This window comes from Pecten maximus, chromosome 12 (genome assembly GCF_902652985.1).
Source record: "Pecten maximus chromosome 12, xPecMax1.1, whole genome shotgun sequence".
Lineage (NCBI taxonomy): Eukaryota > Metazoa > Mollusca > Bivalvia > Pectinida > Pectinidae > Pecten > Pecten maximus.
The window spans coordinates 40,187,437-40,214,856 of record NC_047026.1 but is presented as its reverse complement, the minus strand read 5'-3'; the positions used below and the strand labels follow the sequence as shown (position 1 = coordinate 40,214,856).

The following is a 27,420-nucleotide window of genomic DNA, read 5'->3' as shown; positions in this document are numbered from 1 at the left end:
CTATCAACACAACATGATATATTATGACCAGTTACACATCCTATCAACACAACATGATATATTATGACCAGTTACACATCCTATCAACACAACATGATATATTATGACACAGTTACACGTCCTATCAACACAACATGATATATTATGACCCAGTTACACATCCTATCAACACAACATGATATACTATGACACAGTTACACATCCTATTAACACAACATGATATATTATGACACAGTTATACGTCCTATCAACACAACATTATATATTATGACCCAGTTACACGTCCTATCAACACAACATGATATATTATGACACAGTTACACATCCTATCAACACAACATGATATATTATGACCCAGTTACACGTCCTACCAACACAACATGATATATTATGACCCAGTTACACATCCTATCAACACAACATTATATATTATGACCCAGTTACACGTCCTACCAACACAACATTATATATTATGACACAGTTATACGTCCTATCAACACAACATGATATATTATGACACAGTTACACATCCTATCAACACAACATGATATATTATGACCAGTTACACATCCTATCAACACAACATGATATATTATGACACAGTTACACGTCCTATCAACACAACATGATATATTATGACCCAGTTACACATCCTATCAACACAACATGATATACTATGACACAGTTACACATCCTATTAACACAACATGATATATTATGACCTAGTTACACGTCCTATCAACACAACATGATATATTATGACACAGTTACACGTCCTATCAACACAACATGATATATTATGACCAGTTACACATCCTATCAACACAACATGATATATTATGACACAGTTATACGTCCTATCAACACAACATTATATATTATGACCCAGTTACACGTCCTATCAACACAACATGATATATTATGACACAGTTACACATCCTATCAACACAACATGATATATTATGACCCAGTTACACGTCCTACCAACACAACATGATATATTATGACCCAGTTACACATCCTATCAACACAACATTATATATTATGACCCAGTTACACGTCCTACCAACACAACATTATATATTATGACACAGTTATACGTCCTATCAACACAACATGATATATTATGACACAGTTACACATCCTATCAACACAACATGATATATTATGACCCAGTTACACATCCTATCAACACAACATGATATATTATGACCCAGTTACACATCCTATCAACACAACATTATATACTATGACCCAGTTACACATCCTATCAACACAACATGATATATTATGACCCAGTTACACATCCTATCAACACAACATGATATATTATGACACAGTTACACATCCTATCAACACAACATGATATATTATGACCCAGTTACACATCCTATCAACACAAACATGATATATTATGACAGTTACACATCCTATCAACACAACATGATATATTATGACCCAGTTACACGTCCTATCAACAAAACATGATATATTATGACCCAGTTACACGTCCTATCAACACAACATGATATATTATGACCCAGTTACACATCCTATCAACACAACATGATATATTATGACAGTTACACATCCTATCAACACAACATGATATATTATGACCCAGTTACACGTCCTATCAACAAAACATGATATATTATGACCCAGTACACGTCCTATCAACACAACATGATATATTATGACCCAGTTACACATCCTATCAACACAACATGATATATTATGACCCAGTTACACATCCTATCAACACAACATGGTATATTATGACCCAGTTACACATCCTATCAACACAACATTATATACTATGACCCAGTTACACGTCCTATCAACACAACATGATATATTATGACCCAGTTACACATCCTATCAACACAACATGATATATTATGACAGTTACACATCCTATCAACACAACATGATTTATTATGACAGTTACACATCCTATCAACACAACATGATATATTATGACAGTTACACATCCTATCAACACAACATGATATATTATGACAGTTACACATCCTATCAACACAACATGATATATTATGACCCAGTTACACGTCCTATCAACACAACATGATATATTATGACCCAGTTACACATCCTATCAACACAACATTATATATTATGACCCAGTTACACATCCTATCAACACAACATGATATATTATGACCCAGTTACACATCCTATCAACACAACATGATATATTATGACCCAGTTACACATCCTATCAACACAACATGATATATTATGACCCAGTTACATGTCCTATCAACACAACATGATATACTATGACCCAGTTACACATCCTATCAACACAACATGATATATTATGACCTAGTTACACGTCCTATCAATACAACATGATATATTATGACAGTTACACGTCCTATCAACACAACATGATATATTATGACCCAGTTACACGTCCTATCAACACAACATGATATATTATGACCAGTTACACATCCTATCAACACAACATGATATATTATGACCAGTTACACATCCTATCAACACAACATGATATATTATGACACAGTTACACGTCCTATCAACACAACATGATATATTATGACCCAGTTACACATCCTATCAACACAACATGATATACTATGACACAGTTACACATCCTATTAACACAACATGATATATTATGACACAGTTATACGTCCTATCAACACAACATTATATATTATGACCCAGTTACACGTCCTATCAACACAACATGATATATTATGACACAGTTACACATCCTATCAACACAACATGATATATTATGACCCAGTTACACGTCCTACCAACACAACATGATATATTATGACCCAGTTACACATCCTATCAACACAACATTATATATTATGACCCAGTTACACGTCCTACCAACACAACATTATATATTATGACACAGTTATACGTCCTATCAACACAACATGATATATTATGACACAGTTACACATCCTATCAACACAACATGATATATTATGACCAGTTACACATCCTATCAACACAACATGATATATTATGACACAGTTACACGTCCTATCAACACAACATGATATATTATGACCCAGTTACACATCCTATCAACACAACATGATATACTATGACACAGTTACACATCCTATTAACACAACATGATATATTATGACCTAGTTACACGTCCTATCAACACAACATGATATATTATGACACAGTTACACGTCCTATCAACACAACATGATATATTATGACCAGTTACACATCCTATCAACACAACATGATATATTATGACACAGTTATACGTCCTATCAACACAACATTATATATTATGACCCAGTTACACGTCCTATCAACACAACATGATATATTATGACACAGTTACACATCCTATCAACACAACATGATATATTATGACCCAGTTACACGTCCTACCAACACAACATGATATATTATGACCCAGTTACACATCCTATCAACACAACATTATATATTATGACCCAGTTACACGTCCTACCAACACAACATTATATATTATGACACAGTTATACGTCCTATCAACACAACATGATATATTATGACACAGTTACACATCCTATCAACACAACATGATATATTATGACCCAGTTACACATCCTATCAACACAACATGATATATTATGACCCAGTTACACATCCTATCAACACAACATTATATACTATGACCCAGTTACACATCCTATCAACACAACATGATATATTATGACCCAGTTACACATCCTATCAACACAACATGATATATTATGACACAGTTACACATCCTATCAACACAACATGATATATTATGACCCAGTTACACATCCTATCAACACAACATGATATATTATGACAGTTACACATCCTATCAACACAACATGATATATTATGACCCAGTTACACGTCCTATCAACAAAACATGATATATTATGACCAGTTACACGTCCTATCAACACAACATGATATATTATGACCCAGTTACACATCCTATCAACACAACATGATATATTATGACAGTTACACATCCTATCAACACAACATGATATATTATGACCCAGTTACACGTCCTATCAACAAAACATGATATATTATGACCCAGTTACACGTCCTATCAACACAACATGATATATTATGACCCAGTTACACATCCTATCAACACAACATGATATATTATGACCCAGTTACACATCCTATCAACACAACATGGTATATTATGACCCAGTTACACATCCTATCAACACAACATTATGTACTATGACCCAGTTACACGTCCTATCAACACAACATGATATATTATGACCCAGTTACACATCCTATCAACACAACATGATATATTATGACAGTTACACATCCTATCAACACAACATGATTTATTATGACAGTTACACATCCTATCAACACAACATGATATATTATGACAGTTACACATCCTATCAACACAACATGATATATTATGACAGTTACACATCCTATCAACACAACATGATATATTATGACCCAGTTACACGTCCTATCAACACAACATGATATATTATGACCCAGTTACACATCCTATCAACACAACATGATATATCATGACACAGTTACACGTCCTATCAACACAACATGATATATTATGACCCAGTTACACATCCTATCAACACAACATGATATATTATGACCCAGTTACACATCCTATCAACACAACATGATATATTATGACAGTTACACGTCCTATCTACACAACATGATATATTATGACCCAGTTACACATCCTATCAACACAACATGATATATTATGACCCAGTTACACATCCTATCAACACAACATGATATATTATGACCCAGTTACACATCCTATCAACACAACATGATATATTATGACCTAGTTACACGTCCTATCAACACAACATGATATATTATGACCCAGTTACACATCCTATCAACACAACATGATATATTATGACCCAGTTACACATCCTATCAACACAACATGGTATATTATGACCCAGTTACACATCCTATCAACACAACACGATATATTATGACCCAGTTATACATCCTATCAACACATGATATATTATGACCCAGTTACACATCCTATCAACACAACATGATATATTATGACCCAGTTACACATCCTATCAACACAACATTATATATTATGACACAGTTACACATCCTATCAACACAACATGATATATTATGACCCAGTTACACATCCTATCAACACAACATGATATATTATGACAGTTACACATCCTATCAACACAACATGATATATTATGACCCAGTTACACGTCCTATCAACAAAACATGATATATTATGACCCAGTTACACGTCCTATCAACACAACATGATATATTATGACCCAGTTACACATCCTATCAACACAACATGATATATTATGACAGTTACACATCCTATCAACACAACATGATATATTATGACCCAGTTACACGTCCTATCAACAAAACATGATATATTATGACCCAGTTACACGTCCTATCAACACAACATGATATATTATGACCCAGTTACACATCCTATCAACACAACATGATATATTATGACCCAGTTACACATCCTATCAACACAACATGGTATATTATGACCCAGTTACACATCCTATCAACACAACATTATGTACTATGACCCAGTTACACGTCCTATCAACACAACATGATATATTATGACCCAGTTACACATCCTATCAACACAACATGATATATTATGACAGTTACACATCCTATCAACACAACATGATTTATTATGACAGTTACACATCCTATCAACACAACATGATATATTATGACAGTTACACATCCTATCAACACAACATGATATATTATGACAGTTACACATCCTATCAACACAACATGATATATTATGACCCAGTTACACGTCCTATCAACACAACATGATATATTATGACCCAGTTACACATCCTATCAACACAACATGATATATCATGACACAGTTACACGTCCTATCAACACAACATGATATATTATGACCCAGTTACACATCCTATCAACACAACATGATATATTATGACCCAGTTACACATCCTATCAACACAACATGATATATTATGACAGTTACACGTCCTATCTACACAACATGATATATTATGACCCAGTTACACATCCTATCAACACAACATGATATATTATGACCCAGTTACACATCCTATCAACACAACATGATATATTATGACCCAGTTACACATCCTATCAACACAACATGATATATTATGACCTAGTTACACGTCCTATCAACACAACATGATATATTATGACCCAGTTACACATCCTATCAACACAACATGATATATTATGACCCAGTTACACATCCTATCAACACAACATGGTATATTATGACCCAGTTACACATCCTATCAACACAACACGATATATTATGACCCAGTTATACATCCTATCAACACATGATATATTATGACCCAGTTACACATCCTATCAACACAACATGATATATTATGACCCAGTTACACATCCTATCAACACAACATTATATATTATGACACAGTTACACATCCTATCAACACAACATGATATATTATGACACAGTTACACATCCTATCAACACAACATGATATATTATGACCCAGTTACACATCCTATCAACACAACATTATATATTATGACCCAGTTACACATCCTATCAACACAACATGATATATTATGACCCAGTTACACATCCTATCAACACAACATGATATATTATGACACAGTTAAACATCCTATCAACACAACATGATATATTATGACACAGTTACACGTCCTATCAACACAACATGATATATAATGACCCAGTTACACGTCCTATCAACACAACATTATATATTATGATCCAGTTACACATCCTATCACACAACATGTAATTAATGACCCAGTACACATCCTATCAACACAACATTATTATATATGACCCCAGTTACACGTCCTATCAACACAACATGATATATAAATGACCCGTTACACGTCCTATCACACAACATGCTATATATGATCCAAGGTACACATTTCATATCAACACAACATTGTATATTATGACCCAGTTAAACATCTATCAACACACATGATTATATTTTAGACCCAGTTACACATCTATCCACAACAGAATATTATGACGTTACAGTCCTATCAACACAACATGATTATATTATGACCGTTAAAAAAAATACCCAAAAATTAAAAAAAAAAAGAAAAACCCCCACAAAAAAAACACAAAAAAGACCAACCTAAAAAAAGTTTTTTCCCTTTTTGGTTTTGGGTTTTTTGGCCCAAAAATTTTTGGGTTTTTTTTTTGGGCCCCCCAAACCCCGAAAAACCCAAACCCACAAAAAAAAAAAAAAAAAAAAAAAAAAAAAAAAAAAAAAAAAAAAAAAAAAAAAAAAAAAAAAAAAAAAAAAAAAAAAAAAAAAAAAAAAAAAAAAAAAAAAAAAAAAAAAAAAAAAAAAAAAAAAAAAAAAAAAAAAAAAAAAAAAAAAAAAAAAAAAAAAAAAAAAAAAAAAAAAAAAAAAAAAAAAAAAAAAAAAAAAAAAAAAAAAAAAAAAAAAAAAAAAAAAAAAAAAAAAAAAAAAAAAAAAAAAAAAAAAAAAAAAAAAAAAAAAAAAAAAAAAAAAAAAAAAAAAAAAAAAAAAACAAAACCTTAAACCCTTTAATTTACCTTTTCCCTATAAAAACCATGTTATTGCCGTCACTAAAAAACCCCGAAATTTTTGCTTTTCCTTTAAACCCCCCAATATTTTTTGACCCATTACATCCATCAACACAACATAATATTATGACAGTTTACCTTATCAACACAACGTATTAAACATTACACATCCTTTCAAAAACCCCATATATTATGCCCCGTTAACCCCAACAAACATTAATATTAGACATTACAACATAACAAACAAATTTTTTAAATTTAAAAATCAATCAAACAAAACTTTTTATGGCCCAGTTACACCCCTATCAACACAACATGATATATGACTTTCCCACCCTTAACAAACAGTTAATTATGAAGTTACAACCCCTATCAACAAAACAGATTTAAAAATTTAACCCCTATCAAAACAACAGATAATTATGCCCCGTTACACATCCTATCAACACAACATATTATTATGCCCCTTTACACTCCCCCCTTTTCCCCACCCCAACCCTTTTTTTTGCCCTTTTCCCTCCTATAAACAAACTGATATATTGAAAAGTTCCTCTATCACACCCCTGTTATTTCCCGTTCCCCCCCTATCACCAACATATTTTTATGACCCTTTACACACCTATCAAAAAAACAGATTATTTTTTTTTCCAACCACCCTACTAAAACAACATGAATTTATGCCCCTTTACCCCCTACCAAAACATGTATTTATGACCCAGTACACTCCTATCAACACAACCAGATATATTATGCCAGTACACTCTTCACACAACATGATATATTATGACCTAGTTACACGTCCTATCAACACAACATGATATTTGACCATACTCCTATACACACATATTATTAGACCGTTACACATCATCACCAACTATCCCAGTTACACACTACAACACACACGATATATATGACCCAGTATACATCCTATCAACATGATATATTATGACCAGTTACACATCCTATCAACACAACATGATATATTATGACCAGTTACACATCCTATCACCAACATTATATATTATGACACAGTTACACATCCTATAAACACAACATGATATATTATGACACAGTTACACATCCTATCAACACAACATGATATATTATGACCCAGTTACACATCCTATCAACACAACATTATATATTATGACCCAGTTACACATCCTATCAACACAACATGATATATTATGACCCAGTTACACATCCTATCAACACAACATGATATATTATGACACAGTTAAACATCCTATCAACACAACATGATATATTATGACACAGTTACACGTCCTATCAACACAACATGATATATAATGACCCAGTTACACGTCCTATCAACACAACATTATATATTATGATCCAGTTACACATCCTATCAACACAACATGATATATAATGACCCAGTTACACATCCTATCAACACAACATTATATATTATGACCCAGTTACACGTCCTATCAACACAACATGATATATAATGACCCAGTTACACGTCCTATCAACACAACATGATATATTATGATCCAGTTACACATCCTATCAACACAACATGATATATTATGACCCAGTTACACATCCTATCAACACAACATGATATATTATGACCCAGTTACACATCCTATCAACACAACATGATATATTATGACAGTTACACGTCCTATCAACACAACATGATATATTATGACCCAGTTACACGTCCTATCAACACAACATGATATACATGTATTATGACCCAGTTACACGTCCTATCAACACAACATGATATATTATGACCCAGTTACACATCCTATCAACACAAATTCATAGTATGCTATTTACAGAGGCTTCTCAATAGATTTTGTAAATAACAATGAATTTGCATGAATTTTTTGTGTGATTGTTTACACACTCACAAAAATGATCTACCCACGAAATCTTCTACATAGGTATACATCTTATTCTTATTCATCTCTTTCTAATGCAACTTTGAAGTTATTTAAGTTCATTTAAGCAGATGATAAAATGATTTCCACCTTATACAAATATAAGAGAAGGCTAGTTTTATTCATTTTACTAAATTTGTAGCCGTTCATCAGCATACTACTGGCCCAATATCACCTCTCTGGGTCTACTGGCCCAATATCACCTCTCTGGGTCTACTGGCCCAATATCACCTCTCTGGGTCTACTGGCCCAATATCACCTCTCTGGGTCTACTGGCCCAATATCACCTCTCTGGGTCTACTGGCCCAATATCACCTCTCTGGGTCTACTGGCCCAATATCACCTCTCTGGGTCTACTGGCCCAATATCACCTCTCTGGGTCTACTGGCCCAATATCACCTCTCTGGGTCTACTGGTCCAATATCACCTCTCTGGGACTACTGGCCCAATATCACCTCTCTGGGTCTACTGGTCCAATATCACCTCTCTGGGTCTACTGGCCCAATATCACCTCTCTGGGTCTACTGGTCCAATATCACCTCTCTGGGACTACTGGCCCAATATCACCTCTCTGGGTCTACTGGCCCAATATCACCTCTCTGGGTCTACTGGCCCAATATCACCTCTCTGGGTCTACTGGTTATCAAGAAGGCATCATTTTGAAGATTTTGATATATTTGATCACCCTTACATTGAATGTACGTCAAGGTCATTCATTTGAACAAATTTGGTAGCCCCAGCATGCTACAGGCCCAACATCAAGTTTTGACAGTTTTATAAACTCACTGCTGTATTTCAGAGGTTTTCAGGACGAAGGAACCCACTGCAGTGACAGCCTCCTGTATCTTCTCTGTGTGCATGCCGAGGACCCCAAACTTTTCGTACCAAGTTGACATCCCACGCAGATCACTGAGGTGGTACAATATGGCCTGGCTCACCCTGTAACAAGTGGGATAATCTTATAGGATTCCTAAGATCACAGTGAAATTCACAAAATTAGACAGAATCACAGACATGTATACTGTAGAGTACTTATACTTGTAGGTGTTTGACCCCAGGTCACTCTACTTACACCTGTAAGTGTTGGACCACTGGTCACTGTACTTACCCCTGTAGGTGTTTGACCCCAGGTCACTTTACTTAGACCCAACACCACTGGTCACTGTACTTACACCTGTAGGTGTGGGACCACTGGTCACTGTACTTACACCTGTAAGTGTGGGACCACTGGTCACTGTACTTACACCTGTAGGTGTTGGACCACTGGTCACTGTACTTACACTTGTAGGTGTTGGACCACTGGTCACTGTACTTACACCTGTAGGTGTTGGACCACTGGTCACTGTACTTACACCCAACACCACTGGTCACTGTACTTACACCTGTAGGTGTTGGACCACTGGTCACTGTACTTACACCCAACACCACTGGTCACTGTACTTACACCTGTAGGTGTTGGACCACTGGTCACTGTACTTACACCTGTAGGTGTTGGACCGCTGGCCACTGTACTTACACCCAACACCACTGGTCATTATACTTACACCTGTAGGGGTTGGACCACTGGTCACTGTACTAACACCTGTAGGTGTTGGACCACTGGTCACTCTACTTACACCCAACACCACTGGTCACTGTACTTACACCTGTAAATGTTGGACCACTGGTCACTGTACTTACACCCAACACCACTGGTCACTGTACTAACACCTGTAAGTGTTGGACCACTGGTCACTGTACTTACACCCAACACCACTGGTCACTATACTTACACCTGTAGGTGTTGGACCACTGGTCACTGTACTTACACCCAACACCACTGGTCACTATACTAACACCTGTAAGTGTGGGACCACTGGTCACTACTAACACCTGTAGGTGTTGGACCACTGGTCACCGTACTTACACCCAACACCACTGGTCACTGTACTTATACCTGTAGGTGTTGGACCACTGGTCACTGTACTTACACATGTAGGTGTTGGACCACTGGTCACTATACTTACACCTGTAGGTGTTGGACCACTGGTCACTGTACTTACACCTGTAGGTGTTGGACCACTGGTCACTGTACTTACACCTGTAGGTGTTGGACCACTGGTCACTGTACTTACACCTGTAAGTGTTGGACCCCTGGTCACTGTACTTACACCTGTAGGTGTTGGACCACTGGTCACTGTACTTACACCTGTAGGTGTTGGACCACTGGTCACTGTACTTACACCTGTAGGTGTTGGACCACTGGTCACTGTACTTACACCTGTAGGTGTTGGACCACTGGTCACTGTACTTGCACTCAACACTACTGGTCACTGTACTTACACTTGTAGTTGTTGGACCACTGGTCACTGTACTTACACCTGTAGGTGTTGGACCCCTGGTCACTGTACTTACACCCAACACCACTGGTCACTATACTTACACCTGTAGGTGTTGGACCCCTGGTCACTGTACTTACACCTGTAGGTGTTGGACCCCTGGTCACTGTACTTACACCTGTAGGTGTTGGACCACTGGTCACTGTACTTACACCTGTAGGTGTTGGACCACTGGTCACTATACTTACACCTGTAGGTGTTGGACCCCTGGTCACTGTACTTGCACTCAACACTACTGGTCACTGTACTTACACTTGTAGGTGTTGGGCCACTGGTCACTGTACTTACACCTGTAGGTGTTGGACCCCTGGTCACTGTACTTACACCCAACACCACTGGTCACTATACTTACACCTGTAGGTGTTGGACCCCTGGTCACTGTACTTACACCTGTAGGTGTTGGACCCCTGGTCACTATACTTACACCTGTAGGTGTTGGACCCCTGGTCACTGTACTTACACCTGTAGGTGTTGGACCCCTGGTCACTATACTTACACCTGTAGGTGTTGGACCCCTGGTCACTGTACTTACACCTGTAGGTGTTGGACCCCTGGTCACTGTACTTACACCTGTAGGTGTTGGACCCCTGGTCACTATACTTACACCTGTAGGTGTTGGACCACTGGTCACTGTACTTACACCTGTAGGTGTTGGACCCCTGGTCACTGTACTTACACCTGTAGGTGTTGGACCCCTGGTCACTGTACTTACACCTGTAGGTGTTAGACCACTGGTCACTGTACTTACACCTGTAGGTGTTGGACCACTGGTCACTGTACTTACATCTGTAGGTGTTGGACCGCTGGTCACTGTACTTACACCTGTAGGTGTTGGACCACTGGTCACTATACTTACACCTGTAGGTGTTGGACCACTGGTTACTGTACTTACACCCAACACCACTGGTCACTATACTTACACCCAACACCACTGGTCACTGTACTTACACCTGTAGGTGTTGGACCACTGGTCACTGTACTTACACCCAACACCACTGGTCACTATACTTACACCCAACACCACTGGTCACTGTACTTACACCTGTAGGTGTTGGACCACTGGTCACTATACTTACACCTGTAGGTGTTGGACCACTGGTTACTGTACTTACACCTGTAGGTGTTGGACCACTGGTCACTATACTTACACTTGTAGGTGTTGGACCACTGGTCACTTTACTTACACCTGTAGGTGTTGGACCACTGGTCACTATACTTACACCCAACACCACTGGTTACTGTACTTACACCCAACACCACTGGTCACTTTACTTACACCTGTAGGTGTTGGACCACTGGTCACTATACTTACACCCAACACCACTGGTTACTGTACTTACACCCAACACCACTGGTCACTTTACTTATACCTGTAGGTGTTGGACCACTGGTCACTATACTTACACCTGTAGGTGTTGGACCACTGGTCACTGTACTTACACCTGTAGGTGTTGGACCCCTGGTCACTGTACTTACACCTGTAGGTGTTGGACCCCTGGTCACTGTACTTACACCCAACACCACTGGTCACTGTACTTATACCTGTAGGTGTTGGACCACTGGTCACTGTACTTACACCTGTAGGTGTTGGACCACTGGTCACTGTACTTAAACCTGCAAGTGTTAGACCACTGGTCACTGTACTTACACCCAACACCACTGGTCACTTTACTTATACCTGTAGGTGTTGGACCACTGGTCACTGTACTTACACCTGTAGGTGTTGGACCACTGGTCACTGTACTTACACCCAACACCACTGGTCACTTTACTTATACCTGTAGGTGTTGGACCACTGGTCACTGTACTTACACCTGTAGGTGTTGGACCACTGGTCACTGTACTTACACCTGTAGGTGTTGGACCCCTGGTCACTGTACTTACACCTGTAGGTGTTGGACCCCTGGTCACTGTACTTACACCCAACACCACTGGTCACTGTACTTACACCTGTAGGTGCTGGACGACCAGTTTCTGTATGTTGGAATATGATGTTTCAATGGAGTGCCCCAGGTTCTTTAGACCCTACAAATATTAAAATATTGAATTAATATTGATGCATTTAATAAGAATTAGAATAGTTTAAACATAATTTGGGCAAAGGTTAGCCAGAAAATACGACAACCATAGACAGTGGGCCAGAAATGGCAGAGAAATCTACACAGTGAGTATATATGAATATATCAATATTATAAGTGAATCACAAACTTAAACTTCCTTTAAAATTACTCATTCGTCAGTGACATGACTAATTTAATGAAAATAACCTTTTCTGATAAAGTGTCATGGGGGTCAGGAGAGGGAACTATTTTCTATAATACTCTAGAGAAGATGTTCCATAACCTTACTCTCCAAATTTCCTCTTTTAAAAAAATAAATTTATTCTGTGAAAGAATGCTCTCAATATAACAAATTTTAAAGACATAATATTGCAAAAATGTTGAGGATTTGCAGATTATCTTAAACTGTGTCGCCTATTGACAGACTATAAAGCTTTACCATAGGAAGTTTACACACAAAAAACACAATATTTTACGGAATTTCAAAACATTTTTTGCAAAGTGTATAGAAACTTATGGATGGTAGTGTAAATCTGAAGTTTTTTGTGAATAGACATACCTTTTATATTATTTCTTAGAAAAATATTATTTTATACATGAATATTATGATTGAATGTTATAGTAGGGTTTTTAGAGTAAAGCTCATAACTTTTCTCCCAGCAACACACAGATCTGTAGCATGTTATACAAACCTTTTCTGTAAGCTCATGAAGCAGGAAAGCTTGAAGCTCAGGACTACAAAGAAAACAGAGAAAGTTACTAACATTGTACAGTTTTATAGTACAGTAAAGCTTACTTCAAAGAATGTATTCAAAGTAGTTTGGGGACTTAAATCTGATAAAAAAATATATTTTCAAAATTATATTAATCAGGTATTTTTCAAATGTTTGGAATATTACGGAATACAGTACGTAATTTCTTTGTTTTAAAAATTCATATACGACAGGAATATAAACTCAATACACTGTCATCATCTGTCTCACAAGACACAACAGTCAAACCTTATTGTCTCAATCAAACCTCTGTCCACAATACCTCGGAGTTCCAAACATCAACAGTTCCAGGAAATCATTGCTAACAGTACTGGTGCCTGTCTTCTGAAAATACCAAGATGAAATCAGGAGAAGATCCAAAATCTTACATTATACAAACATATCATGTGTGTCTGGGTTATAGTCCAGAATATTTGACCCTCGGTACTGGTAATCGACTGATGTTATATTGCACATCGGCCGAGTGCAATAGAACACAGGTCGATAACCTATACCAAGGGTTAAATGATATACTTATTTTATTACATAATCACTAAAACACACTTAGAATCACTTTCCTGTAAGCTTAGAAGTCGCAATGACTGTCGTCTGGCAGTGTTGACATCTGAGTGACTTAGACGCTTGAAAGGATAGGACGAAATTCCAAAACGGCACAGGTGTTCAATAGTTCGCACGTGACAGTGCAATAGTCATTTTAGCCGTGCAGTAGTTCAAAATATTGCTTATGTGTATAGTTAAGGAAAATCAAACGCATTATGTAATAAAAAATCTTAAACCAACTCCGAGAGTGTAGTGGAGAAGTTATCATTTCTAGATATCACACAGCTAAAATTAATAAATTGTGTTTTTCTTTCAACTTTAATGATTTTCTAATAAATCATAAGCAGGGTAAAACAATGCTTCCGTCCAAAGGTTTGAAATGTGTAAAAACTTATATTGATCACACTTCACTCTGATGGAAGCGCACGAGAGGTCTTACTGTGGGAGGAAACTGGAGTACCTGGAGAAAACCTGAGAGGTTGGGCAGGTGACCCCTACCATTAATAAATAAAACCCAAATATGTATCCCTCTACCTGTATCCTGTTATCCAGTAAGACATATCGGATGGACAGTACTTACTCTTTTTTCTCCAGCGAACTTGAGGAGTTTTGAATCCATTTCCATCAGGATATCTTCCCAAGCCTCGGACATCTGTTGTATAGTCTGTTGTAAATACTGTAAAAACATACATAACATACAGTACGTGGAATAGTAGTTTACTGATCATTGAAATCGTAGTTTAATGATCATTGAAAATTAATGAGAACCCCTTACTATTGATTTCAGATGCACACTTTTTGTCAATTTAATGATAAAATTGCTCTTTATAAAGTAAAATTTAACTGATGAAATAACTGTTTGTCATTGTCTGGTGAATTCGGTGCACAGAAATACTAGTACTTCAGTAAAATGTTAAATCTCCTACATCAAAATATTCCAGTAGAGATTTTCAACTAGAATTGTTTCATATATTTATACAAGTCATTTTTTGTGCTGTGAAGGTTACAGTTCAGCAGGCAATCAAAAGGATCGAACTTATAAAACAGACAAGCCTACCCCCATCAACGTAGCAATCTGTCCACACTTCAATGCCAGGATTCGTAATTCTCGGTACCGAGATGATAGCAGTCTTGTGTCAAACTGTGGAAATATTAATGCAGTTATCTACAAATCTTAGTACATTTATACAAATAAGAGGCATGTAAGAGGCCTCAATTTATTGTCCATTTTTCAAGGTTTCATCTGCTTTTATTAGGTTTTCATCTTTAGTTTCATATGTGACGAAAATTATTCAAAATACTTGGTAAATAATTCTTTTCTAGAAAATTTTGAGTACTACTAACCACAGGTCATCAATATAGCCATCATAGAGACTGGAATACTCTTAACAATATCACCAGCAGAGCTTAATATACATTTGTAGATACATAGATTATGTTGTTTTTTTTTTTTTATCAAAATAAGTCTGAAAAAAACTTGAGAAGTAAAAAAATGCTGCTAGTCAGAGATTACAACCACCATCTTGGATTTCACAGCCAACAGATCATCTCTTCCCAGCAGGTTGGTAAAACTGACCTGTTAGAAGTGGACAGAGGTCAAGATATCTTAGCTCCTAGTCCCCTTAAAATCAATTTTCACAGTACCCGTTAGTTTTCTTGCCTTACCGTCATGATTGAGAATTCTTGTTCCTGTGTGTCTCCCTTAGCCAGCTCTATCACCATGGAAACTGTGTGGAGGTTCTGTGATATCTCAGCACTATGTATCTGTTTTAGCTGGAACAAAATTCATACATGTACTTACCGACCTGACAATCATGTTCCATCAGAAGTCATTTACTTTTTGTATTATTATATCATTTCACAAAATCTTTTTTCTTCATTTGTTCCACTTCCCACTACTGAACCAAACTAATGAGATACCTGTGCGTTGTGGATAGGTGAACCGGTAATCACTCCATCACCAATGGGGTACACACCATAGGCAAACATATGTAGCTCCTTCCCCCCACAGCCAGCCAGCAACAGATTCAGTCTAGGCAATATAACAAAGTCAGATTACACAGAGAAAATTACCTCTATTTATAGATCAATTGTGACAGACTTTAATATTTGAATTTTTGCAGGTGAGCTGATAATATTTCAGTGTAATTTAAGCTATACAGCACCGTATTTAGCATGTCCACACAAACTCAGAATAACATGTGGACAACACAGAATAACACAGACAGAAGAATTGGACAAAAACTCACTCCTTTTGATCATTCAGCTTTTTCTTATCTTCCACATTTTCCTCCCTGAAACAGAAAACAAGCAATGCCAGAGGGCACCCAAAATTGAATGATCTTTATTGGTTCTATATAAGACTGATTTTTTTTTTCTATTTAACTTTCTTTCCTCTTTTCCCCTTAATAATATAACAAGGAAAATCTAAAATCAAAGTAAGGTCTAAGAAGAACCAACATGTGAAGTTTGAAAAATATCCCTCCACAAAAAAACAAAACAAACAATAACAAACTTCTGATTGAATGGGCCTAACTAGGGACCAAGTGGAACCTAAATATGAAGTTTGAGATATATCCCTCCTGTACTTCTAGAGAAATAATGGTTTTTCAAAATCCAAAATGGCTGCCAGTCAGGGGTTTTTTTTCCGAATCAGACTCAAAATTGAATGAGCGGGAGGAACCAAGGGGAAACTCCATGTGAAGTTTAGAAATATCCTTCCAATACTTTCAAAGATTGTTTATAGACAGACAATAGGTGGATGATGGGCAACAGATGTATGGCGATTAGAATAACCCATTTAATGATGGCGGGCTAAAATACATGATGTCACAACAAAGTACATACAAAGTTAAGATCACTATGTAAATTAACATCATTTACTGGTGGATATAGGCCACATCAAGGTTATAGATCAGTATATTGACCAATGAAATTGTTTGTTTTTATCTTTTTATTATATAATTGATCAGGCATGTTCTCTTAAGACTTACAAAAATTCCCTGGTAAATTATTCTCCTGGAGTTATGTCCCCTGGTGAGCATGACCTACCACATATCATATTCAAGATTTTGAGTAACTAAGCATTTTGGCAGTGCATTGCACGTCGACTTTATGTAATGCAAATATACTGAAATTTTAACCAAAATATTTTCAACGGTATGTAATGCAAATATACTGAAATTTTAACCAAAATATTTTCAACGGTCAAAAAGTTATGGCCCTGATGAAATTTGCACATATTTGACCTCTGACCTCTGATATTAAGGTTGCCATGATCACATGATAGAGCACTGCAATTTGTGGGTGATCACGGTATACAGCAACTTTCCTTAAGATATTTTAAATGGTTTAAAAGTTATCTCTCTGACAAACATTATCAGGAAATTTCCACTTATTCGACCTCTGACCTTGGTATCAATGTCATAGTGACAAAGCAGATGCACGTCAGCTTTAGGTGATGCAAGCATACCGCAAGATTGGTAAAAATATCTTTAACAATTCAGAAGGAATATTTGTTATAAAAAAGTGACCTACAATACACAGGCAAAAGTTTATCTGAAAGTCATGTTATAGAGATATTACTGTAACAGTTAGTTCATACTCACACAGATGTCCCCTTTGTTAGAGTACCGTAACTGAAACATAAAATTGTAGATTATCTCCCCTTAACAAAATTAACTCAATAACTTTTCCATACAGATACAATTATATGGTGCTATGAAAATTATTTATACCTCTCGATTTTTCTGACTTGTTTTACCTTTAACTAACACATGACTATGAGTGTTACTAGTGAACCTCTTGTTTACAAGTTTAAATTATCATATTGAAAATACATTATGATATTTCATATTTCTTCCTGCAACTGAAACATAAACTTGGAGATTATCTTCCATTATCAAAAGAAACAACTATATGGTTACTCTGCATGTTATAGCTGTGATTTGCATCTCAATTTTCCTACATTCTTTACCTGTAATTAACACCAGCATCATAATTCAGTCTCACGTGAGGATTGCTAGTGCGCGTCTATTGTTTAAATGAATCAGCAATTTTCTTAACGAGTTCAAATTAACATATTGAAAACATATGTGTAGAACTACTGTAAAAGTGGATATTTTCGCACGTTGAAATTTTCGCTTAGTCAGCCTCCAAACTGTTCGCAGTGTGGATATTTTTCGCACTGTCACTCATGATGAAAATATATTTTCGCGCTGCGATGTCAGTGGGTAAGATTTTTCAGAAAACTCCATTGAATGCTCGCGTCGGTCGGCCCTGTAAAAATACCAATACTTTGATCAACAGGTTAATGGGTTGTATGTGTGTTCTTTGCAGTACGTCTGTGACAGAAAAAGATATATATATGTCACACATTTTAGCGCTGATGCAGTTTTTTGCGTTGAAATGTACACCGCACGAGACAGCTGATTGCAACTTTAGGCCCCGACAATGTACATCGCAATGTACGATATTATTACTCGTGTTGTATGGCAAACTAATTAAGAAATCATGCATGTATTGTCAAATACAGTGTTAACTTAGTATTTTGATTATTTAATTGCGACTGAACATCTCTTGATTATTGCCAATTATGGTATTACCTGTCAACATGTAAACCTCCTCGTTTACGCTAATTAGTCAATCAATCAATAAAATATTTTATTATAGTGTCACATGTTAAAATATACACATATCAATTACAACTTTTCAAAATACATAAAACTATATCAACATCCAGCCATTACTGGCTTATGAGACACTTTGTGTCATTAAAACTATATTTCATCAAATACACAGGGACATGCATCTAAAAATATTACATAGACTAAAAGCATAGAATACTACTAATATACATGTACATTTGAATAGATAAGAAGACGCATTATTTTAAAAACACTCTTCTTCTACGAAGCATTAAAAATATTGTTTTACCTAATAAATACTGAATATCTGAATTATCCATTTATAAATTAAACTTGTTATTGATATCACATTCTTTAAAATTTTCGCAGACGCTTTCCATAGAATGAAAAAGATTAAGTCTTAGATCGCTGTACATAGGACATTCACACAAAAAGTGAATTTCATTTTCTACATTGTTTGTACAAAATACACAAAATCGTTCGTTTAAAGGAGTTTGAGGTATACTGAAACGACCAGTCTCGATCCTTAAAGGAGCACTTCCACAACGTAACTTGGTTAGAACGCTACGGTAAGGTCTAGGCATGTACTGTTTAGCATAATGTTCTGGTTTGCGGTCTTTCTTAAACTTCCGGTAAGTCCGTAACTTATTACCGTACACAATACCACGATCGTTCCAAATTTGTCCGAACCAGTCACTTTCGTCTTTTTGTTGAACTTTAAGTTTAATGGCGTTTACAGTGTGATAAGTGGGTCTGACGGCAGATTCCAATAAGTTTTCGATACTGTATTTTTTCCCGAGTTTCACTACCCGCGCGTCCCACGAATCACGCCTTCGCATGGACCAGTTGTGAATCTTTCTTAGTAACTTGTCAGGGTTAGCAGACTTCAAACGACAGTAGAACCTGAACACTTCAATCCTCTGTTTGCTAAGGGTAGACAACCAGCCCATGTCACCAATGACGCCGGCGTTTGACGTATTCTTTGTCGCTCCAAGAAACACCTTGATTGCTCTGTTTTGGACGTTGTTGATTTCTCTACGTTCAGCCTGACCCCAAATTGCAGAGCAATACAGTAGCACTGGCTGTACTAGACTTTCATAAAGTTTTGTGAATACAGAGTACGTCATTCCACCGGCACGGTAAAACTTTGAAATAAGAAGTCCAAGGGCTCGACTTGCAGATTTTGATAGTTCTTGCACTGCTAGCTTCATATCAGCATGTTCGTCAAACCAGAGGCCTAAATATTTATATCGATCCATGCGTTCCAAAGAATGGCCGTTACAATTAAATGCATACTGGGTAGCAGGTAAGCTCCGAGGTCTAAATATACTATCTTTGTCTTCCCAGAATTCACGGATAACCGCCAGCGTGCGCACCATGATGACACTATGTTCAAAAGCGATTGTAACTTGTCTTCTGATGACGTCATTAGCACAATATCGTCAGCGTAAAAAAGGCAACTCAGACTAACGCCGTCTATGTCGATTCCTTCACCAGAGGAGTTCAGCTCCTCAATTAAATCGTTTATATACAGCGCGAATAGCGTCGGTGAGGCTAAACATCCTTGTTTTACGCCACGGGACACAGATAGCCAATCTGTATGTAAGTTGTTAACACGTACGCAACAGGTGACGCCGTTATAAAGTGCGAACACAGCGTTATACAAGGGGCCCTTTATTCCAAATTGTAAAAGCTTATACCATAAGCATTCCCTGTCGACCGTGTCAAATGCTTTACGTAGGTCTATGAAACACGAGTACGTCGATTTTTTGGCATTTATGCGGTTCTTTACAACACTATAAAGCGAGTAGACATGATCTTGATAACTTCTGTCCTTGCGAAATCCGTTCTGCGCGTCATGAAGGATGTTATGTTTCTCTAGCCAAGAGGAAAGACGACGATTGAGGATGTCGCAATACACCTTGCATGGAACGGATAACAATGTAATACCACGATATGTAAGTGGGTTTCCTGGCTCCGTACTGTTCGGCTTCACAATCGGGTTAATAATTCCCTGTTTCCATTTATCCGGCACAACTCCGTGGGTAAAACAATGACTAATCAGAGAAAACATTATGTCAACACACGTATCATTTTTCAATGCTTCCGCCGGTATACTGTCGATTCCAGCAGCTTTACCGATCTTAGCACGACATATAGCGTCCATAATCTCTTGACGTTGAATTGGCGCGTTAAGCTCAGATATATTAAAATCATGCTTTATCGGAACAGTATCATTAGCGATACGCTCTTTCACCGTTCGGAAGTGTTCCTCATTATATGAAGTACTGTCCTCGCTGTCCGTCGCGTAAAGGCTTTCGTAATCAAATCGCCAGCGTTCCAGAACAGCATTTGTATCATTTACGGTGTTTCCGTCGGGATCCTTGACTTTTAGTGGTATTGGCGCGATCCGTTCATTTACAATTCCAATTTTTCAAATATCTCGCCAGAAATCCCTAGAATTTGGCTGTTCAAGTTTTTTCTGCAATTCCTTCACCTGTGTAGCTTGAAACTGGCGTTTAATTTGTCTATGAAGTTTATCAAACCCTTTACGTTCCATAAAGAATTCAAGTTTAAGTTGGCGTTTTTGTGATTTCTGATTATCAACACATTTAAGCCATCTACGTTCCTTCTCACATACAGAGTTCCATCTCACTTGCAATTCATTGTTCCAATAAGGCATTTACAGCGATTTATTGTTAGCGTGTACTTTGGTTTGGTTTTTCACTCCCATTCCAGCAGAATCCATATTGTTATGCAAAAAATCAACAAACTCATCGTACGCCGTATTTACGTCAGACCTGGTACTCAGGTGATCTTCCAAGCGTTGAATAGTCGCGTTTATGCTTGCTAAATGCTGAAATCCGACAAGAAAATCATTTGTGATTTTTTTTGCGTTAAAACGTTTGTGAGTGTCCGGTACGGCTTTGACGTCGTTTACGGGAATCGTGTCATTGTTATCCACACCTTTTGGTAGGTTCACGGTATAATCCAACAATGAGTGGTCTGGATATGATGTCGGTACGGATATATCAACGTTGCCGATAACGCCGGACATTGTCATAACTTTGAAATCCGTAAAACAGTCGAGTTGGTCATGTGGTACGATCATATAGTCTACTACCGATCGTCCTCTTGTAGACACACACGTAAAGTTATTTTCGCTTACATTGTATCGGCCATTTAACATACACATATTTGAGTTAACGCAAAAATCTATTAGATGGTCACCGTAGGAATTAACGACGGTATCGATGACATCTCTGTGTTGAACACAATCTACTCCTTCGATATAATCGGAAAGATCACCAGACCTTGCATTAAAATCACCACAAATGAAAACCAATCCTTCATTTTGGTACGTGTGTACCTGATGAAGTAGGTCAGAGTACGTAATATATGGGTCATATGACCGGGTAGAGTTTTCCGGGGGGAAGTAGCAAACACATAAGCAAATGGCGAAATCGTCAGATTTAGCTTTTAATTTTATCCAGAACACATCATCCTGCTCCTTGTTGAGATCAGATATATCGAAGTGATCAAATAACGAGTTTTTCAGCAGAAAACCAACACCACCTGAGCCACGCTTGGCTCGAACATGACGGTTAGACCTATTGTGTCCAAGAAAACGATATCCATCCACCGCGATTTGTTCGTTACCCGTGAGAAAAGTTTCACACAATGCAAGAACGTCATATTTAAAATGTTGTAAAACTTGACGTCTAAAATCCGTGTTTTCGTTACCATGCCTGGACCATCCGTTTACGTTCCAACTACCTAGCCGTAGACTGGCCTAGCGACGGTTATAAGCAGAACGGGTATCACGCTGATTGTAGACACGTCGGTCCTGACGTTCCTCATGACATCCGTCTCTACTGAAACCCTGATCCCTGGGGAGGCATTCACGGTCGCGTCGTTGGCCATACTGCCTATCACGGTTTTGGCTTTGTCTGGGCTGTACGGTCCTCCACCCGTCCGCATTAGTGTGACCGTTACCTGTACGCATGCCGTTACGCTCGGCCTCCTTCACCTTTACAATTCTGTTACCGAACACTTTGTAGTCATGTTGTTTACCTATTTCACATAGGACAGTGTGTAGAGACCGTTGAGTATCCATCTCTCTTTTGGACATTTCGTTGTCAATATATACACCCGAATAATAGCGCGACTGTTTTAGCGTGTTCTTTTTCTTCATTACGGACTGTTTCTGATCCAGTGTTTCGATAGTAGCGATTACAACACCAGACCTGTCACCTCTCGATTGTTTACGTTCTGCCTGTATAATGTTTATGTTTTGTAGCCTGAGGCCATCTCTGATCATCGCGTTCACATTAGTAGACAGGCCACGCGAGGTGCCGCCCACGGTAAAGTTGAAAGGACAAGCCACCCGGTCATGCTGAGTGCTGTGATAAGCATTCATTTCCAGTCAAAACAAACGGAGGTGTCTCAATTAGCAATGGTTAATTTTGCAGGTATCAAATATGTTAGATATTTAAATTCATTGCAATAATCAAAGTTTCAGATTCAGATAAAATATATTATCGTGCAATGACTTTACGTTTCTATTACAAGTAAGTTTATCTTTACGTTTCTATTAATAGTAAGTTTATCTTTACGTTTCTATTACAAGTAAGTTTATCTTTTTTGTAACAAATGAAAACTGTGCTGTTTCGGGGCCTATATATAGCTACAAAAGGCCGAGCTGCTCCGGGATTAATCTGTACAGTAATGATAACATAGTAACGATCATAGTTATCACGAAATGAAGAAAATTTAATGATAAATAAACATTGAATTAGATAAAATACTATCATTTTACACATTACTTTAATTAGTTTATATCCATGCATGTCTCTTGACCGATAATGACAACGTTACACATCACGGGCGATATGACGCTTGAATGCATATGGTATACCACTAGGAACTTGCGTCTTGGATTTTATTTAGTTTATTTGGTGGAAATATTCGCGTGTCAATATTTTCACGTGTTATTATGTTCGCGTGTGGATAATTTCGCGGAGATTTGATTGTTGCGAAATAAGCGAAAATTTCCACACCGTGAACATTTCCACTTTTACAGTATTTTGATAAAAAGATTTGTACTGAATCCTGTATAAACCTTTTATTTAATGGCTGGAGCTTTGGAAGGTATACTGCAGCATTATCATCATCATAGGGATCTGGGGACCAGGTGCTGCCCTCTGGTAGTGACTGGGTGATCCAGCTCATACAAGTTACCTCCCCTGGTAGTTCTAGCGTCGTGAGGACTTCAGAGTTTTCAATGTCATACAGATTGATCTTGCCACAGGTATATCCTGCTGCTAACACTGCAAAAATAAATAAATGTCTTAATTCTAGTGAGTGAACAGAGACACAGCTTACACCAGTTCTCATCACCAGTTTGTGTTAGTACCTCTCTACACAGCTTACACCAGTTCTCATCACCAGTTTGTGTTAGTACCTCTCTACACAGCTTACACCAGTTCTCATCACCAGTTTGTGTTAGTCCCTCTCTACACAGCTGGATAGAATCCAGAAATAATCATCTCAAGTCTAACATTGTAAACCTATCGTTGGATATAACATTCACATATTCAAAACTTGTGAAAAGATATGTAATCAAGGGTATAAAAATGACTTCATCTATAAAGATGTTATTATTTAGGTACCATACACATCAACTGCTGGGGTTCATTATTTGGTTATCGTCTTTATGTTTAAGAGTTATATACCTTTTCCATCTGGTCGCCATGCTAATGCTGTGACTTTCACTTCTTCAGCAGGGGGAGCCACCAACCATACTTTCTGCCATGACAGTCGATGAAGAACAACCTGCATGTATAGAAATATATATTCCCCTCTATCTTTCGTGTCAAATTTCAATAGAGTTTCTCTTAACAAACACTTTTTTTCAAGTTATTTGAGCACAAAAATTCAAACAAAAAAAAAGAAAATCTCAATATCACTATTTAATATTTAACGAAGGAATACATTTTTAAAATCTGAAAAGGGTTAGTACCTTTCAGTGTCTAAAACTTTGTATATTTACTGATATGTCACCTCTGATACAATTTTGAACATAAAATATATTTCCTGCTAACATAGTTATATAGACATGGGTCATATCCAGATTGTATAGCTACAGTAGGTCTTTTTTCCTTGGTATTTGGGGAAAATACAATAGATTGAATTTGGAAAATTTACATGTTAATAATCGTTCCATGAGTCATTCTTATCAGTTTTATAATGCAGTGTAAATTCTAGCTTTACAAGATGGCACACACCAAATCTGACCCTTGACAGTCCTTTTTTCTTAACTACCCAAGCATTTTGAAAAATGTTTTGGACACATTTAGAAATTTTCAATTTCTTCTGGGGGAAAATAAGACTAAAATCCATTGGTAATGGGGTCACACCTAGTTATATAGGCAGGAAAAACACTGGATATATATTGATAGTGCCAAGTTTCCCCTCAAGGCAATGTTCCCAACTTCCACCTAGTGGAGACAAATGCATACCATCAGACTGAGAGAACATATTTCCTGTGTCAGCAGTCTGAAACAGCCCTGGAGAGCAGTTTCATCCCTGACTGTCCAACCCAACAAACAAATTAGCGGACACTATTGACTGAACTGAACATTAGACAATACTTACCTCCCCTTGAACATTAGACAGTGCCACCAGATCAAACTTTGGTGACCATAACATCAATTCCACCTCCACAGACACGTGCTTCTCGTCTACCTGTTTAAATGCTGTCCCCTCGGGCATATTGTCATTAATTTGGTATACTGAAACACATAAAAAAGTCATATGAATACATTTATTTCTACCAGTATGTCATCAGTACTGCCTTGGTTAAAAAGACTACCGGCTTAAAATGGTAATAAGTCTTTTAAGTTACAGAATTAAAAACGTATATTCAAGTACATGAAGGATGATCAGAAATCTAAGCGTATCGGGGATTGTTGAAAGTCTTATATTAAATTATCTTTAATCATATAATTTGTTCATTTTCTCATTGATGTTGGTAGGACAGAATGTGCACATCCCAATAATACCCTGGTGTTCACCAGCAGGGCCCAAATAAGGCTAGTATGATCTAGACTAAATGCGGTAAGACCTAACTCTTAAAATATAAACGTCAAAACTGGTGATGCAGAAGATGAACAATTTTACAGTGTAAACATCACAAGAAAATCCCTTGCTTAAACTCGTTTAGAAAAAACAGGTGAATAAGAAAATATGTATTGCACGCCTGTAGTTGAATTCGCAAAAATTATCTTTTAGTTATTTAGTTTTAAGCTTTCCTTACTCTATGTTGACCAGCACCAACCTCAACATTCAGCTTCCATGGGCGCAGACATTTTGGATCCAGAACGAGTTTACTGTGTATTGTCCAATCAAGGCATGTTCTAAAAATAAATTGACC

The 27,420-nt window shown here is 37.1% G+C and overlaps 2 protein-coding genes across 3 annotated transcripts in view; both read right to left on the bottom strand.

Moving 5' to 3' along the window:
* Positions 1–27,372, bottom strand: part of LOC117340064 (anaphase-promoting complex subunit 4-like) — a 126,517-nt gene extending 99,145 nt beyond the window's left edge. The window contains exons 1-14 of one of the 2 annotated variants that reach the window (XM_033901833.1): positions 27,325–27,372; positions 26,643–26,779; positions 25,721–25,820; positions 25,108–25,315; positions 18,948–18,977; positions 17,589–17,633; positions 17,260–17,371; positions 17,005–17,112; positions 16,397–16,480; positions 15,920–16,015; positions 15,062–15,123; positions 14,719–14,761; positions 13,915–13,991; positions 10,375–10,527 (exon numbers count right to left, since the gene is read on the bottom strand). In XM_033901833.1, coding sequence (XP_033757724.1) covers positions 10,375–10,527; positions 13,915–13,991; positions 14,719–14,761; positions 15,062–15,123; positions 15,920–16,015; positions 16,397–16,480; positions 17,005–17,112; positions 17,260–17,371; positions 17,589–17,633; positions 18,948–18,977; positions 25,108–25,315; positions 25,721–25,820; positions 26,643–26,759 — 1,235 coding nt within the window. In that variant the 5' untranslated portion in view covers positions 26,760–26,779; positions 27,325–27,372. Of the gene's footprint in view, positions 1–10,374; positions 10,528–13,914; positions 13,992–14,718; positions 14,762–15,061; positions 15,124–15,919; positions 16,016–16,396; positions 16,481–17,004; positions 17,113–17,259; positions 17,372–17,588; positions 17,634–18,947; positions 18,978–25,107; positions 25,316–25,720; positions 25,821–26,642; positions 26,780–27,303 lie in introns of both variants that reach the window. The other variant, XM_033901832.1, reaches the window with a different exon arrangement.
* LOC117340068 lies at positions 20,000–21,297 on the bottom strand. The gene is made up of 2 exons (XM_033901841.1): positions 20,563–21,297; positions 20,000–20,392 (listed from the first exon to the last, which is right to left on the bottom strand). Exons 1-2 carry the CDS (start codon positions 21,242–21,244, stop codon positions 20,379–20,381), a joined length of 696 nt encoding a protein of 231 aa, XP_033757732.1. The 5' UTR covers positions 21,245–21,297; the 3' UTR covers positions 20,000–20,378.
* Positions 27,373–27,420: the final 48 nt, after the last annotated feature.

Excerpts from the sequence above, each read along its gene's own strand:
- LOC117340068 (XM_033901841.1), bottom strand. The coding sequence starts at position 21,244 with ATGGATCGATATAAATATTTAGGCCTCTGGTTTGACGAACATGCTGAT.